This window comes from Strix uralensis, chromosome 2 (genome assembly GCF_047716275.1).
Source record: "Strix uralensis isolate ZFMK-TIS-50842 chromosome 2, bStrUra1, whole genome shotgun sequence".
Lineage (NCBI taxonomy): Eukaryota > Metazoa > Chordata > Aves > Strigiformes > Strigidae > Strix > Strix uralensis.
In genome coordinates this window covers 12780378-12795850 of record NC_133973.1, presented here as the reverse complement: position 1 = coordinate 12795850, position 15473 = coordinate 12780378, and the positions used below count along the sequence as shown (strand labels likewise).

Sequence of the window (15473 nt, the reverse complement as noted above, 5' to 3'; positions counted from 1 at the left end):
GATTATTCTACCTGATAAGTTTCCTCTCTAGATCTTCACCAAAAAACCAAAGGTTGTGTTTAATGACCCACATGGAGAAAAGAGGAGCATCCTTTTCTCCTTTACATAGTCTCCTGCTGGTCTAGAGCACAAGGCTCTCCACATGGTCACTCACACAAATAGGTCAAGGCAAAGGACTTTGAATCCTCGTCACGTTCACTTCTGATGGACTCCGACTTCACAATTTACACCTGATCACTTTTCTCCATGCCTTAATTATTCCTAGACTGGGAAATTCTGCAATCAAACAACTCCAAGGTGTTTGAGATGACAGATGAGCCTGTGATTAGAAGATTCACATTGTCATGATATTATAGGCATGGTTAGAGCCAGGCAAAATAATGTTTGTTTAACTCTGCTCAGATCTTCACTCCAATTCTTTCTTTAGCCTGAGCATAAGTTCAAGTAGAAAGCACCATGCCTAAAAATCAATCTTCCACTGACATGCCTGTCTGCTGCAAAGAGAACAGAGCACACACTGGTGCTTAATGAGAGAAAGTGGGAGTTAAACTTTTTATAGGTCTTGCTACCTATCATAATTCTATGCACTGTGAACCAAGATTTTACACGCTTCCACTTACGTCAAAACAATTTTTTAACGTTTTAAGTCTCTTGTCACTAGTCATGGTGATCCTTCCTTCACTTACATTTTACAGATAAACTCAAATTAAAATTATTTGTGTTATTTCAAATAGCAGTAACCATAAAGTGCTACAGCATCTCGTTGAAAAGTGGGACACATACGACTCATGAATGGGACTATAACTGAATTAGTCTACACTGCAAAATAAACAAGCAATCGTCACAGGATTTGATAGCCATGCATTTAAACATATCCTAATCTCAAAACTAATAAGAAGGCATAACTATAAAAATAGATCTCATGTTAAGTCTCATAAAAGTCTCAAAACTGCAAATCTGCTCTAAAGGATTTCCTCACTTTTTAATTAACAATCATAAAAATATTGTGATGAGATAATCTCAGTTTATATAGAAGCATTTTCTCCATTTAAAATTATACTCAAGAAAGCTTAGTAAGCTGCACATTCCCTGCTGACAGTCGCCAAAAAAAATATCCTCATATAATATATTTTATATATGGAAAAACCATTTGTGTGCAATTTAAAAGTGGAGGCTTATAAAGTCAGCCGAAGAGGTGAACTCATACCATACTCGGGAAGACTGAACTAGATCAACTCCCTACCTAAACTGTTTCTCTGTGAGCTGTGCTAGCCAGTCATCCTCTACAAGGAGCAGGAAGATGCTACGACTCGCAGACAGTATCCAGCATTCTAACAGCCTCTATGCCATCACTTCCAGCTTACCATGTTCTCCTGGGTCCCCTCGGTAGGGATCCTGCTACACCTAACCTAAAAATTAGGTCCTTAAGGATATTTTTAAATACTTGAATAATTTTGAAGCTGGGTGTACAAACACATCCTGGATCATGGCCCAAAACTATTGCATTAGCTCAATTTCTAGATTGTGTGACTTAACACAATTTCTGTTACAGTGTCTGTTGACTACCACAGTCTGATGCTCCCTGCCTCAGTCAGACACAGCATGAAAAGGCTCAGACTAGAAAAATGGCTGAAGTTGCCATTTCAGCAGCAGTGGGTCATACACCTGTATTTATTACAGAGTTCATATTAAACAACTAATGTTACATTTCTTCAGAATTGATAAAAAAGCATTATAAGAATATGGGCTCTTTTGATTCAGAGATGAGAGTTTCTTGTCCATCCTGAATGATCACAGTGTAAGGCGCATGCTACTCCAGAGAAAATTTGATGGCTCAACAGGACAGAGCCTGACATTAAGGTCACCCAGTGATCACGCTCAGCATACAACACCCTTTCCCTGACACATTATGTCATACACCAAGCCTCTTAGGAGGACTAGAGGAAAACATTCAGCATTTTTCCCCCTCAAAAAAAGACTGTTAGCGTGAATGGCTTTTCAGGTTATCTGTACTGACCTAAGAACAGAGAGGGGACGTTGTCCAGAAAGGCTGCGTTAGTCCAGACAATCGCCCTACAAGCACAAGCCATGTAAGCCCAGGGTAGGAGCACTTGAGCTTTGAGAAGTCCCTGTAGGGAAGCAGATGTCTTTCCGAGGCAGGAAATAACACTGAATGGTATGGCTGACAAGGGGAACGTAAAAAACTGAGTACAGGGGCACGGCAGTGCATGGTCTCAACCAAGGGGGACGGCCTGCTAATTATGGCAGGTAAAAGGACAGGGAGGAGGCAGAGTAACTGCCAAACCCAGGAGAGCACACGGCAATATAGACAGGGAAAAGCTGCCACTTTCTTGAAATTGGGTTTTCTCCTGCTCTCTGGTGGCTTTTCTACCTGCTTCTGCTCCCCTCCCTCTAAATACTCTATCAAGGGTTCTCCTTAAGGCTACCATTTTCCAGAAAACTTTCTGTTCTCCTTCTGCAACTTATTTCACTTGCAAGCAAAAATCCAGCTGCATTTTTCATGCAGGTAACCTGCCTCCTCCAGCCAGATTTCTGCCTCCACAGGCCTGCCAGCCACACAAGGCCAAGAGACAGCACATGCTGGCTCTGAGCAGCTGTGGCTGGGGCCCTCGGCTTGCTTCCTCCTGCCACCACCCACCCCAGCTCTCTACCACAAACGCCACTTCCCACCACCTCTGCAGCAGCAGTGGATTTGACAAGCCAGATGCCAAAGCTGGCTTCCCCTCAGGTTCAGCTGACTGTTCTCCAAAAACTCACACCCACAAGACATGCACCTACTCATGGCCATCAAAATGGCTACCTCTCCTGCGCAGCAGAGCCCTTCTACAGGCCTGCCCAAGTGATAGTGCATCCCTCCTGGTCTCCGTTGAAGACTCCTTTCCACAGTTTTGCCATATTATTACTTTTCACAGGCCTTATGGGTATACCTGTTTTAACACACTGGAAGTAAGCTATTTGCCTTTTATTTGTGTATACCACTCCCTGCAGAGATGCCGATCCATGTCTTTGGCCCAATCATCAGTTACTGACAGCAAATTTCTCTTTCAGCTAGTTCATATGTGCTCCAGTCAGAAACATTTGCTTACAGTGCACTGGGAGAAAACTGAACTTTTAACTATAAAACCAATCCATCTTCCTTTTCACATTAATACACCCTGTCAAAGATTCAAAGTGCTGCTCTTGCAGTTCTAAATACTCTACCTTTCCTTAATTGTTCTCACTTCTAAAGTATTTGTTCTTCAAAACCTACAGATCATAGAGGCATATACTAGTCAATGACACAGTGAAGTTTAGCAAACAATAGGCTAGCAAAAAATATTTTCTATTTCTCAGCCTGAAACATTCCCAAATATCTTTTGATGTTCAAGTGCACTTTATAAATCAAATATGCCTCTATTATGTTATTTTGTTTTCTTTAAACCAAAGAACTTACACTTTTTTTCTTACACATCAGATGCTAAAAGAATAAAAATCAGTGGGTAAGCATTTCAGTATTACATTTTTGTATCTTTTTCCTTTTCCTACGATCTTGCAAAGACAAGTTCAGACTCCCCTCCAAATAAAATCGCAGAAAAGCAGCAGCTTTTTCAGTATGAATCTGCATGCCAACCCACTTCACAAAATTTTAACCCTTCACTCACATGCATCATCAGTAGCACACCTGGTGATATACAAAATACAGCACCTAGAAAGCATCAGTAAAACCCACAGGAGGGCTCAAGCCCCAGGGCTAAACCATGCAGCCACTGATGCTCCTCAGCTGCAGCAGTAGCTGCTGGTGCTGGCTGACACTGCCAGGCTGCCCTGGGAGTCACTAAACACTCAGCCTAGTCCTTTCCTGCAACGGAGGGGAGAAATACTGTCTCAGAGGAATCACCACTCCTGCTCCAAGTCCTGGCAGGAGTTGGACCTCCCTGAGCTTTTTGACCTGGACACGTGCTGTTCAGGTTCAGATCACACAGTAATTCCCACCCTCTGAGCCTTGCAGGGCAAAGTTTGGCTAACCCGACACAGGGAGAGCTCTTTAACATACAATTCATCTGGTACATCTGCAAATATAATTTGCACAAGGTTAAGCACTGCAGACTCACAAACAGCGTGTTGGCAATAGCAATTACCAAGGATGTGCATCCATTGCAGAAGTAGCCCATAATAAAATTTTCTAGCCTTGCAGCTGCAACTACAGTATTACCAAGCAGCCAAAGGCCACAAAGGGTTCACTATGTTGAAGTGTAGCTCAAACAAATGCCACAATGCCATAACAAACATAAAAGTCAAATCATTTTTTCATTACTGGAGTACTGGAGTTTGGGTTAGACCACTCAAATCCTCTTGAATGAAATGCATTCAGTGGTACTCCCACCCTGGCTTCACAGTCCAGGAGGGCTGACATGTCCAGAGGAAAATTGGCTCACCCAAGTCACTGTCAGTCCCAGTTCACAACAGTTTCCTTCTGTCTACAAACACCACTGTTTGAAAAGCCTGCCATACAGTGCCACTCCAGAGACCATTGATCACTTTCCTCTTTCATTAAATTATATCAAAAAAAACCCAAAACCCAACCCTCAGCTCACATCCAGTCCTCAGTCTTTCCTGAGCAGAGGGAATCAAAGGAACTGTGGTTTTTTTTCCCCTTAAAGTTGCCATTGAGGAAGATAAAGGGAAACTGCTGAGCCCGAAATATTATTAGCAGATGGAAGATTTAGGTCTTAACCTCACACCTGCAATTAATGCAAGCCTGGATAAAATTTTTCGTTTGCTAGTACTTATCCTTCCCTCCTTTCCTAAAGATAGAGTAATGGTCCATCTTTAAAGAAACAAGAGGAAAAAACCCAATACAACAAAAAACACCAAAAACCCCACCGAAAAACCACATCCAGATTTTAGGAAAAGTTTTAGCAAGAAAATAAAGATTTTTCACTGCAATACTCCCCTTAAAGTGTCTACTACCATTTTTGATTAAAAGGATCCCTCAAGTTTTATGTAGAGTTTACCACACTCTGTCAGAGAACTTGCAGACTATGAACCACCAACATCCTTCCATGCTTATGAAAAAAGTCTGTTCTGTACAGTATGTCCAAAACCAGAAACAAATATTTATTCTACTGCATGGAGAGAGCCTCCTCACAAGAGTCATGGTCCCCAACACACTCAGGCTCTGCTCATTCATGCTTACATGAAAAGCTTCTCAAAACAATCATTGCTGTTTACAGATGACAACACCTCAAAGGAAGACTAGCAACCAGTCAAAAAGCAAGAAAAAGCAAGCTATTTATGAGGCTTTTGTGAATTAGAATCCACAACTAAGACAAGGCACCTCACCATACCAAGAGGGCTAGGTTTTTATATACGCTTACGCAAAACTTCCAAATGTGAAGCTTATACGCGGCCCTTGGGAGAAACCATATATAAAACTGTAACAATAATTCACTTCAAGAAACAGTTTAAAAGCACTACTTCTGTCCAGGAAAATTACCAAGCTTTTGGGCTGAACTATCAACTTCAGTCTTCAAAACTACTCCCACATCTAGTAAAACTGGTCTGTGAATTCCAGCTAAAAATGATTCACCTGCCTCTCCTCCTCCGGGTGCGGATATCACCCCTCAGAACACCCTGCTTCTTTCTGGATAAAGCTTCTGGCAACTCACACTCACCCATTCAGCATTCATTAAAGAAACACACTGCGTTATTCATTCCCCCATGCCCTGTGCCACTGATGTAATGGAAAGAAAGCCAAAGACTGCAAGCATACAGAGTATGCTGAAGCCCATCCTTCCTTATCACTGATCTACTTGCAGATGGACATAACGATTAAAGAAGTGACCCACTGAGTGCTTTGCACACCATTCAGAGCAGGAGAAAAAAATGCAGTGCCCCTAAAGTAAGCAGATACCTCTCTGCAGCAGTTCAGAGGGTAAGCATGCCCCCAGCAAAAAGAGGGAATTTCTCATGCTTGGGAGGAATACAGACCCTTCCCCTCTCACATAGTGGAAAGGAAGCAGCCACCATGGACACTATAGGTGACCACCATTACAGAGAGTTTCTGACCTCTGGCTCTTGAGGCTGCATGCTGTCCAAGAGTAACTCCAAAGCTGCCCTCACCAAGCTGTGCTGCCACGGTGGCTGCAGTGGTGCTCCACATCCCTGTCTATGGAACGATGACACCAGCAGGCGCTGCAGAGCCAAACACTGCCAGCAGGCCCCAAGACCCAGCTACTCCCCACTCCCACAACAAGAGCGCTGAAAAAAACACAGCTCTCATTCTCCCCACTCCTATCCCTTTGGCTCTCAGGCAGACATGATACATCTCTTAATGGCCCTCTGATATACCAACATTTTGATACATAGGCCAGAAAATTTGCCTTCCCTGGTCCTGTAGCAGCTTCCTCGTAGCTGCATAACCCAAGGGCTTATGGCTCTTTTGAGATAAGAACTTTCCTTCTAACAAAGCAGGTATACACTATGTTAAGATGCATAGAAGATGCCAAATAAATTCTGTGAATCTGTAAAAATGGTTAACCTGCTTCTTCTACATCCACAGTTATCATCTTTGCAACGTGCCACTTACTTTCCACTATCTCAAAAGCTTTAGACTCCTCCCCCCTGATGCCCCCAGAAGCTATGCAGTTTTAGGTTTAACACTGCAGGGTACTTAAAGTGATAAGCAACGACAAGAAATGACCTGCAGACACAACTGAGTCTGGATGAAATACCAGAATCTGACCCCTACCAAACCTGTGGGTGAACTTTCAGAAGTCCCACTGCGACATCAGAGATTCACCTAGACACTTAGGAATTTGTTGCTGTGGGGCACCACACATTAACTGGGGTTAAACCTTTAGGGTAAAGGTTATACTTAGGGCTTAAAACTTCAAAGCTAAGACAGAACCTCATCCAACAGTAGTGTGATGAGCAAGGTCAAACTAAACTGTGGAAGAGTTACCACTCTGAAAGGCAAAGCCCTGCTACAGAAGTCATGTCAAGAGCTAAACTACTACAGCAAAACATTTTCTGGAAGTTTTAAATATTTCACAAAAAAACCCACACTTTTATTGGCAACAAAGATGCAAAATGTGAATTTATGCCACATGAAGTCACCGTCATCATTTACTTATACACTGGTGACTGTTTTAAACCTTAGAACTGTCTGCACAGCACGCTCTGCGTTACTAAAAGTTCTTGTCTGCGCAGAAATACAGTAGCAAGAAATGCAATTCACTCATATAAGCTGCAAGCTGGTGGGACATTCATAATACTGACTTCCTTACCGCTTCTGTGTGTAGGTAGTGTTCAAGATTAGCAGTAAGTTGTGCAGTAGTTTGAGAACTAAGGAGTAATGTTAAACTTGATAAAAATCTCAGTCATGAATTAAAGTTGGAAAAATTATCCCCTTGCTAAGCTTTCAAGCTGTCAAGTGTAAGATGCAAATGTTTTCTTGATTTACGTCACCAGTTGTCAGCACACCACTTTGTTGGCAGTGTCAGAAACTTTAAACTTCCCCAATTTGAGAAAGCAAATCCCATAATGCTGTGTCAATGAGTGAATTTTAAGATAATACTTACCCTATCATCTTCTCTATATGCAAGCACTTGTTATACAATTTGATGTACAGTATCAAGAATGACAGAATCGATTCAGAATCCTTCTCTCTTCTGAAGCTATACAGCTACACTGAAGTTCCCCAAATCCTGCCTAAATATTCTGTTCTTCATCCTTTTTTCTGCGCCATGTATAGCTTTTAGTAAGTAAAGGCCATTAAGATCATCTCTGCTCTCTAAAACTAGAATAAGCTAACAAACATGATTTTTTATCTGTATGAACCAAAGTAGTCACTTTGCTAAATGTATGCTGGTTTCTACATCTCACAAAACAAGATTCCATGCCAAAATGGAGTAATACCTAAGCTAATACTCTAGATAATTAAGAACAATTCAGAAACTGCAATTAAAGAACTGCATTTCACAAATAACATTAAAACCTCACACTTGCATTCAACTGCCGTTTTTTAAACCCAGTTCCAACCATGTATTCTCTGTAAGCTACCCAGTTAGAGCCTTATGTGAACATTTACCATTCTACCCCACAGACAAACTGCATCAACCCTCTTCCATCTCTCTAAAATACGAGCCTTAGCAATTCTTCCTGGCCAGCATTATAAACTCACGGAACTCAACAGTGAGTTCTTGAAAAATAAGTTGTTCCACTTTCTAAAGAAAACCCCAAAAACTCACATAAAAAAAAAATCTGAAATATGTCAGTTGGTCATATAAAATGCCACATTTAACTCTAGCTCTATATAAGCTACATGTATTTTGTTATCCAGTATCTACAGTTATTTTCTCTAGTTAAATTGAAAGATTAGGAAAAAATATGCAGCTTCTGTATCAAGTCAAATGATAAATGGCATTTGTGCAGGATTCATATGACTGAAAAATAATGCTGAGTTCATTACCAGTTTACTTGAAGGCAACTCGATTTAAAGGATTTGTTTGGGTTTTTTTAGAAGGGATTGGTCCTTAACAGAACTTCATAATTAGTGTCAAAACAGTCTGATGAGAAATAATATTTTAAAAAGAATCCAAGAAAAATATAAAGTCCTAGGTTTGCAGAACAGTTGTCAGTTTTCTGTATATACCTGTTTCTGTATTAGAGATATGGAATGGGTTAAAAGCATACCAGCACAAACCTAAACTGGCTTTCTTTTACAATAGCCTGGAATCCAGACTGTTTACAGAATGTCATACATATTTCAATTTTCCTTTATGATCCTAGAAGAACTTACTGAAAGAATCACTTTTGTATTTAAGAGTCCTACTTAATACATTTTAGTGGAAGCATTCTACAGTTCTCTTGCCACAACAGTCTATCTTAGTACAATCATTTCCTTATCCTGTTTGTATCCTATTTCATGCAACACCTCTCTTGGCCCATTTCATCTCTGGAAAGTACCCTCTTTTTATTTTAATTCTTTTTGAGTTTCTCCATTAAGCCCCACCCCGGACAAGGAAAGGTCATTTAAAAACCTGATTCTGCAATGTATCCGTTTAAAACACACCTAATGCCTTGCTGCAAGACAGAAGTATCTTTGAGTCATCTTTTTGGGTTTGCCTGTTGTGTGATTCAGATTTGTCCTTCCATCTCCTTCATGCAACAGGAAGCCTGCGATGAAAGTAAGATGCTTCCAGAAACAAAGCCTGGCACCACAGATCACTGCGAAGAAACAAAGACTTTTAACATAACTTTCAAGCTGAATCAGAGGTCTGGGAAAAGCAGAGACACGCTGCTTCTAACAGTAAGGTAGCGGAGCTCCCTCTATTGAATTAGCTGCCAATATGTCTTCAAGTTTAAAAGATGCCAACTACGGTCAGAATCAACATTCTGTTAAAAAAACAAAACTTTCCAGCCCAGACAGCTGGGACGCATCCATCAGGAACACTGTATAGAGAGCGCTGGCCGAGGCAAGGAGACAGTCACTGCAGAGCTCCTGACACATGCCAAAACATCACCAGCCTGCCAGGGCTTCAGCCCTGCGGACTTCTGCTGTCCCTAAGACCTGAGGAGATGTTTAAAATTTGACTGCTGTTTGAGCGCTTTCCCTCAGGAGCACAATTGCTGTGACCGATCCCCATGTTTAATGATGCCAGGAGGTGCTACGGATGGGGCTACCACAACACAAAACACAACGCATGAATGCGATTCAAGCATTTGAAGTATTTCTTCACAATAAGGGGTTAACTATACACAGTACAACTTAATTGAAAACAGATGATATGGATATATAGACTGCTGAAACACTCATTAAATCACTCAATGCACTTTTTGCTTGTTATCAAGGGAACAGCTTAGTATTTCCATTGCTATTGAAAGCACTTCAAATGCTTTCTAACCAAACCTTACAGAACTGTTCTAACCCCTGATAACCTCTAAAAAAATCATATCCCAAAGCTGCAGGCGCTCTCTCTCACTCTCTCCACTGTTTTATCATTGTCTGCCTTTTTTTACCTCCCAGAAGAGGCATATTTCTTATCAACAACATAAATACCAGTTCAGTAGAAGCAGCAGTTGTTTTAATAAGTAAATATTTATTTGCCTTTCTGGAGACCTATATGCATGATAAGAAATGCAATTTAATCTTAAGCTAGGCAGATATTCCTCAAAAGAGCTGCCACTTTGGAGCAGGAGACTAACATCCACTGGTGTAGGACCAACTGCAATTCAAGCCATTTCCAATAATACACACTGGGGAAGAAGAAAAAAAACAGAAAAGAAGAAAAAAGGAAGAAACTTGATCCAATCGCTGCCAGTAGTAGATTGTCAGCATACTAGTTGTACTGCGATCTCCTAAGATGACATTCATTTTCAAGCATATTAAAGACAGGAACGTACAGCCTTCTTTAATATTCATCCTGCTCTTATTAAAGAAAAGATACAAAGATAAAGAACACGTAGGTCAAAGCCTTGTCTTCAGGGGAGATACCGCTCAACAATTTCAAATCAAGGGTAGTTGTTAATACTCAGTTTTTCCTGGAAAAAAAAAATCACGTTCTGCTCAAGTCAATTCTAATTATCACCCTACAGCATTTACAGTTCTTGAAGAGTCTCTCATTTGAGCACTGGTGCATGGAAGCGTAACTATTTTTCTTGAAGGCAGAGGAACTCCAGAGAAATCGGCACATTGCAACAGGTCCTCAGTTCTCTTACAAACGTGGCCTTGCAGTTTACATGCATTTTCTAATAAAAAAATTTTTGTATTACCAGAGGAAAAAGTTATACACTAGCCAACCCAGAGGAACCTTGAGGAGCACTGAACAGACAGCCTGAAGATTATGTGTTTTAGACATGGCAGTATCTCTCAATAAATCAGTATGTAAAGTCTAGCTCTGTATCAGAGTCTAAACTAGACTGTACTAAAAACGAACTAAAGACCACCATACTAAGAAAAACATACTATTAGTGATGTGGAAAAACAGTTTCCACAATCAACATGGTAGTATAAAAAAACCCACCACCTCCCACATGTGAAACAGCAGTGGAACAGGCACTGCAGACTAGACCTCAGGCCAACTTATCTGTGACCATCACACATATGATCATGTAATGCAGGTCACAAAAAGGCAAAACTGAGTATTGATCATCCAGTTTTAGGAGATCCAATTACAAATTATAGCTCCTACAAAGTTGGTACAGTCTCTCAAGTGCTAACAGGCGCAAAGTGTATACAGGTAGGCCCAGCTCCTCCACAGCTGGTTTCCTATTCAGCAATCTGCTTTTGTTTCACTCAGCCAGTCCAAAACCACTTCAACAAAAAATACTCTCCAAAAAGTCCCCGTGGTAGGGACTCAAGAAAAACCCATGGTGGTGTGATGTGGTATGACTGGCCAACATATTAACGCTATCGCCAGTTTGCTTGTTTTTTTATGAGGTCTTTCTGCACCATTTGTAATCAGATATGACATCACGGAAATCTGCAGTGAGCACTCTTATAGCTTCAGACTATAAACCACACTACAGAAGTAGGATATTTGTAAGGAAAGAGAGGAGATAGGTTTATCCTGATCACACAGATGTAACTGCATTATGTAAAATACATAATGCTATTTTATTTTCCCCTTCATGTGTCATCTTACATAAATATTTAGAGATTCTGTTCCCCAAAACTTTCTGCTGGAAATATGCCAACAAATGTCTTCACTACTTCTACAAAAACAGCTGAAACTATTTACCCTGGTATTTCACATTAGCACCCTAGGTTGCTTTCAGGAAGGAGAATGGATGGTACTGTAAGGAAGGGTATTATTCTTACACAGGCTGGGAAGTGGAAATAAGATATCTTTGAATTAAATATGACTTACGAGAGAGATATTTATTTCATGAACATAACAACATATATTTTCTCCAGTAAAAATCAATGGTCTGAAATTTCAGAGATTTACAGACCTGGATGATTTCTGTTGTTGCCCTCTGCCTTATGAGAAGCGCTAGAAACCCAACAGAGGAGGGGAGAGCACAAGAAGAAAAGTAATTTATGTTGAGAGACTTTTCTAGCATATTCACACCAAAAGAAAAAAAAAAACGTATCAAACACTTCCCAAAGCAAATGATTTAACAATTTATAGCTCACTTAAAAATGAGTCTGGCTTTGCTACCTGTGTATTGGACCTCAGACTCAAAGCATATTGCAACATACATACATGCTGCAGATGCCTCCTAACTTTGCTTTCACAAAATACCAGGGGAAAAAAAAAAAACCTTGTCAGGAGTGAGAACACAGTAAGTGTCATGTGAATGAGAAGACTACACATTACAGTCTCACTACCCTTACACAATATAGCAATGTGTGACAACTCTTTAGTAATAAAATATAGTATGAGAGACTGAGCTTCACAGTTGTAACCCACCAGAAAGCAGGGGGAGGGGGAAGCTTTACAAAGGTCATGATTAACTCCTGTGATTAAGAGCTGACTTTCTTTTCACATACAGTCATTTCCTCTAGAAAAGTATGAGATTTTAATTGGTGTTCTCATTTAGTCTGAACTAGTCTCCTAGTACCACATGTGGACTTGGACCCCCCTCTTTTTTTTTTTTTTTAAATGGGTATCTTCCTAGGCAGTTTATTCTGTGAAGAAAGAAACTGAATTTCTCATAGGGATCCCCAGTTAGCTTGAATATTCCTGGAGATATCTACACCTGATGCACATCAACTTTTAATATGCTTTTAATGGCTTGTCTATTGCTTTCCATATGCAAACCTGAAATGGAACTCCCAAAAGCCAAGCCCCATGATAGAGTAATATATCCAGAATTTGTTGTAGATGATAGCGAATTAGCTATAATCTAAAGTAGCTGAGATAGCAAGGAGAAAGACATGTGAAGTCTACAGTAATATCAAGACCTTTTTATAGATATTTTTATATTTAAGTATCTTTTATACTCCTCAGAATAAACGGAGAGCTAGAGGCTTAAATCTTTTATTAGGCTTTCCAGGCATTTCCAGTTCTGCAGGGAAAGTTTCTAAGCTAAGGTGGGGCTGGTTTCTCCCCATATATATTTGCTTATACAGTTAGCCTGAGCCTCTCCTTGAGGGGACAAGGAAGAAAGGAAGAGCAGAAAGAACTAGGTAAATGGTTTTACCTCCAACCTATTTAGATTGTAGGTGGTCAAGTCCCATCTTTTTATACACCTCCATCAACACAGCCCTTGAGATAAAAATATTTTATGGTTTCATGTTTCCTTCAATGGGAGAATAAAGCCAGTCACACAATCAGCGAGATCATTTCATATTTACTGGGATAAATCTCTCCACGGGGGCCAAGTCTTGCTTCTTAGAAGCTGATGTGCTTATCTCTCTGGATACTCCACATGCCTTTAAGATTTCATAAAATGAACAATCTTTCCTGAAGACTTTCTCTACATCACAGAAACCCGTCTTCTTTGTAAGCTCTGCCGCCGAGACTGATATTTTTTATGTCCTACAGTGATTACACACAGTATTTGGCAAAGCAAACGCCTAGCAGAACAGCCTGACATATTGCTTATGGTTCCAATATTGCTTTTGGTTCTGCTCGGAGCTTTTTTACTATTCTAATTGAAATTAAAGCTTCGGCAGCCTTACTTTATTGCTGTAGCTCATTTTCTACTTAACTAGAGCTGGTACAAAATAAACACAACTACATCCCGTGAAAAAGGTCTGTTCTTATCGTCCCCCTCGATGAGAACATACTGTCTGTAAATGGTTAACTGGAGAGCACGTAATAACAAGGCAGAGGACAGGAATGAAAAAGCACCAACTCCCAACACTTCTGCAAACCCTCCGCTGTTGCAAAGGCAGGCACATAAAGGCAAAGCCATTTCTTAAAGCAATTCAAAATGTTACCACAGGCTGACGCTCTTTCTACAAGAATAATGAGACGATCTCCGCGCTGAATGCAGAACTCCTCACTTCACAGCTTTTTCCTCAGACTTCACTTTCACGCTCAATATTTACAAAATACAGCCTACAAACACCTCACGGCCAAAATATTCCCAGAACAATTAGGGTATTTAGCACTCCCTGCGCCTTCCCGCTTCCCTAACGCCCCGAGAGGGATTTCAGGGGGCGGGGGGGATGAGGAGGAGGGAAGTTACCCACGCGAACCCGACCCCGACCCTCGGGCACCCTCGCCCCACGCCGCGCTGCCCGCGCACGGGGAGGCCGACGGCGGGGCTGCCCCCCCCACCCACCCCCCGCCGCCGCGCTCCCCGAGTACCCGCCGGCCCCCAGCAGCGCCGAGGCGCTCGGCGGGCACCCGTCGGCTCCGCGGGCAGCCGGGCGCGGCGGGGCGGGGAGAAGCGGCTGAACGGCCGAAGTTGGAGGCGGTTCGCCGCGGAGACGTGCCGCTCGGCTCCGGGAAGCGAAACGGGCGCCGCGGCGAGCCCCGGCTCTCTCTCCCGCGGGGGCAGCGCCCGGCGGAGCCAGTGACACCGCCCCGGAGGGGCCCCGCCGCCGCTTCCCACGGGGGAAGGCGAGACCGCCGCCCAGCCGCTGGGGCAGCTCCCGCCTTCCCCTCAGGAGAGGCGGCATCAGCCCGCCCCGCCGGCCGCCCTCGGCCGCCTTCCCCGGGGGCCGGCGACGGCGGCAGGAGGGGACCAGCTCCCCGCCCGCTCCCCGCCGAGGCGTAACGGGATGCGGAGGGCACCGCCGGCCGGGAGCGGCGCAGAGACCCCGTGGTAGGTGCCGGGGCGCTCCGGTGAAGGGCGGGCGAGCAGGGCGGGCGGCGCCGGCGGCAGCACCGAGCCGCGGGCGGGCACCGGCACCTGCGGCCCCGGCCCCCCCTCCTCCTCCGCCAAGTTACGCGTGGCCGGGACGGCGCGGTGGCGGCTGCCCCTTCCCGCGGGCGGGCGGGCGCTCACCTGTCGGCAGGCAGAGGGCTGCGAGCAGGAGGCAGAGCAGCAGCGGCGGCGGCAGCGGGCGGCGGCGGCAGGAGGCGCAGGCGGCGGCGGCGGGGGGCTCCATCATCCCGCCTGCCCGCGGCGGGACCGGGAGGCAGCGGCGGAGCGGGGCGGCGCGCCCGCGGGGGGCTCTTCCCTCTCGCAGCCGGACGGCGGGGAGGCGGCTTCTCCCCCTCCGAGGTGGGAGGCGGCGGCGGGAGCTTTCCCCCGGCGGCGGGAGGAACGGTAACTTCCCGGGCGCGGGCGGCGGGGCGGTCGCTCTCCCTTCTGGGTGCGCAGCGAGGAGCGACTCCGCACCGGAGCAGGTGGCGGCTTCCCTCTGGCAGCCGAGCGGCGCTCCAGGACTGGGAGCTGCGGCGGGAGAGGCGGGGCCGGGCAGCGGCGGCGGCTGTAGCGGCGGCGCTGGCCCGGCCCCCCCAGTGCCCCCGCCCCCCCCGCCCGGCGCGCAGGCAGCGGGGCGGGGGAAGCCCTGCCGGCCGCCCCGGCCGCCGCCCCAGCCGCTGGGGACGCGGCCCCCCGCCGGG

The 15473-nt window shown here is 44.2% G+C and overlaps 1 protein-coding gene across 1 annotated transcript in view; it reads right to left on the bottom strand.

Annotated features, from left to right (window-relative positions):
* Positions 1–15268, bottom strand: part of ALCAM (activated leukocyte cell adhesion molecule) — a 122935-nt gene extending 107667 nt beyond the window's left edge. The window contains exon 1 of the mRNA XM_074856156.1: positions 14911–15268. Coding sequence (XP_074712257.1) covers positions 14911–15016 — 106 coding nt within the window. The 5' untranslated portion in view covers positions 15017–15268. The remainder of the gene's footprint in view (positions 1–14910) is intronic.
* Positions 15269–15473: the final 205 nt, after the last annotated feature.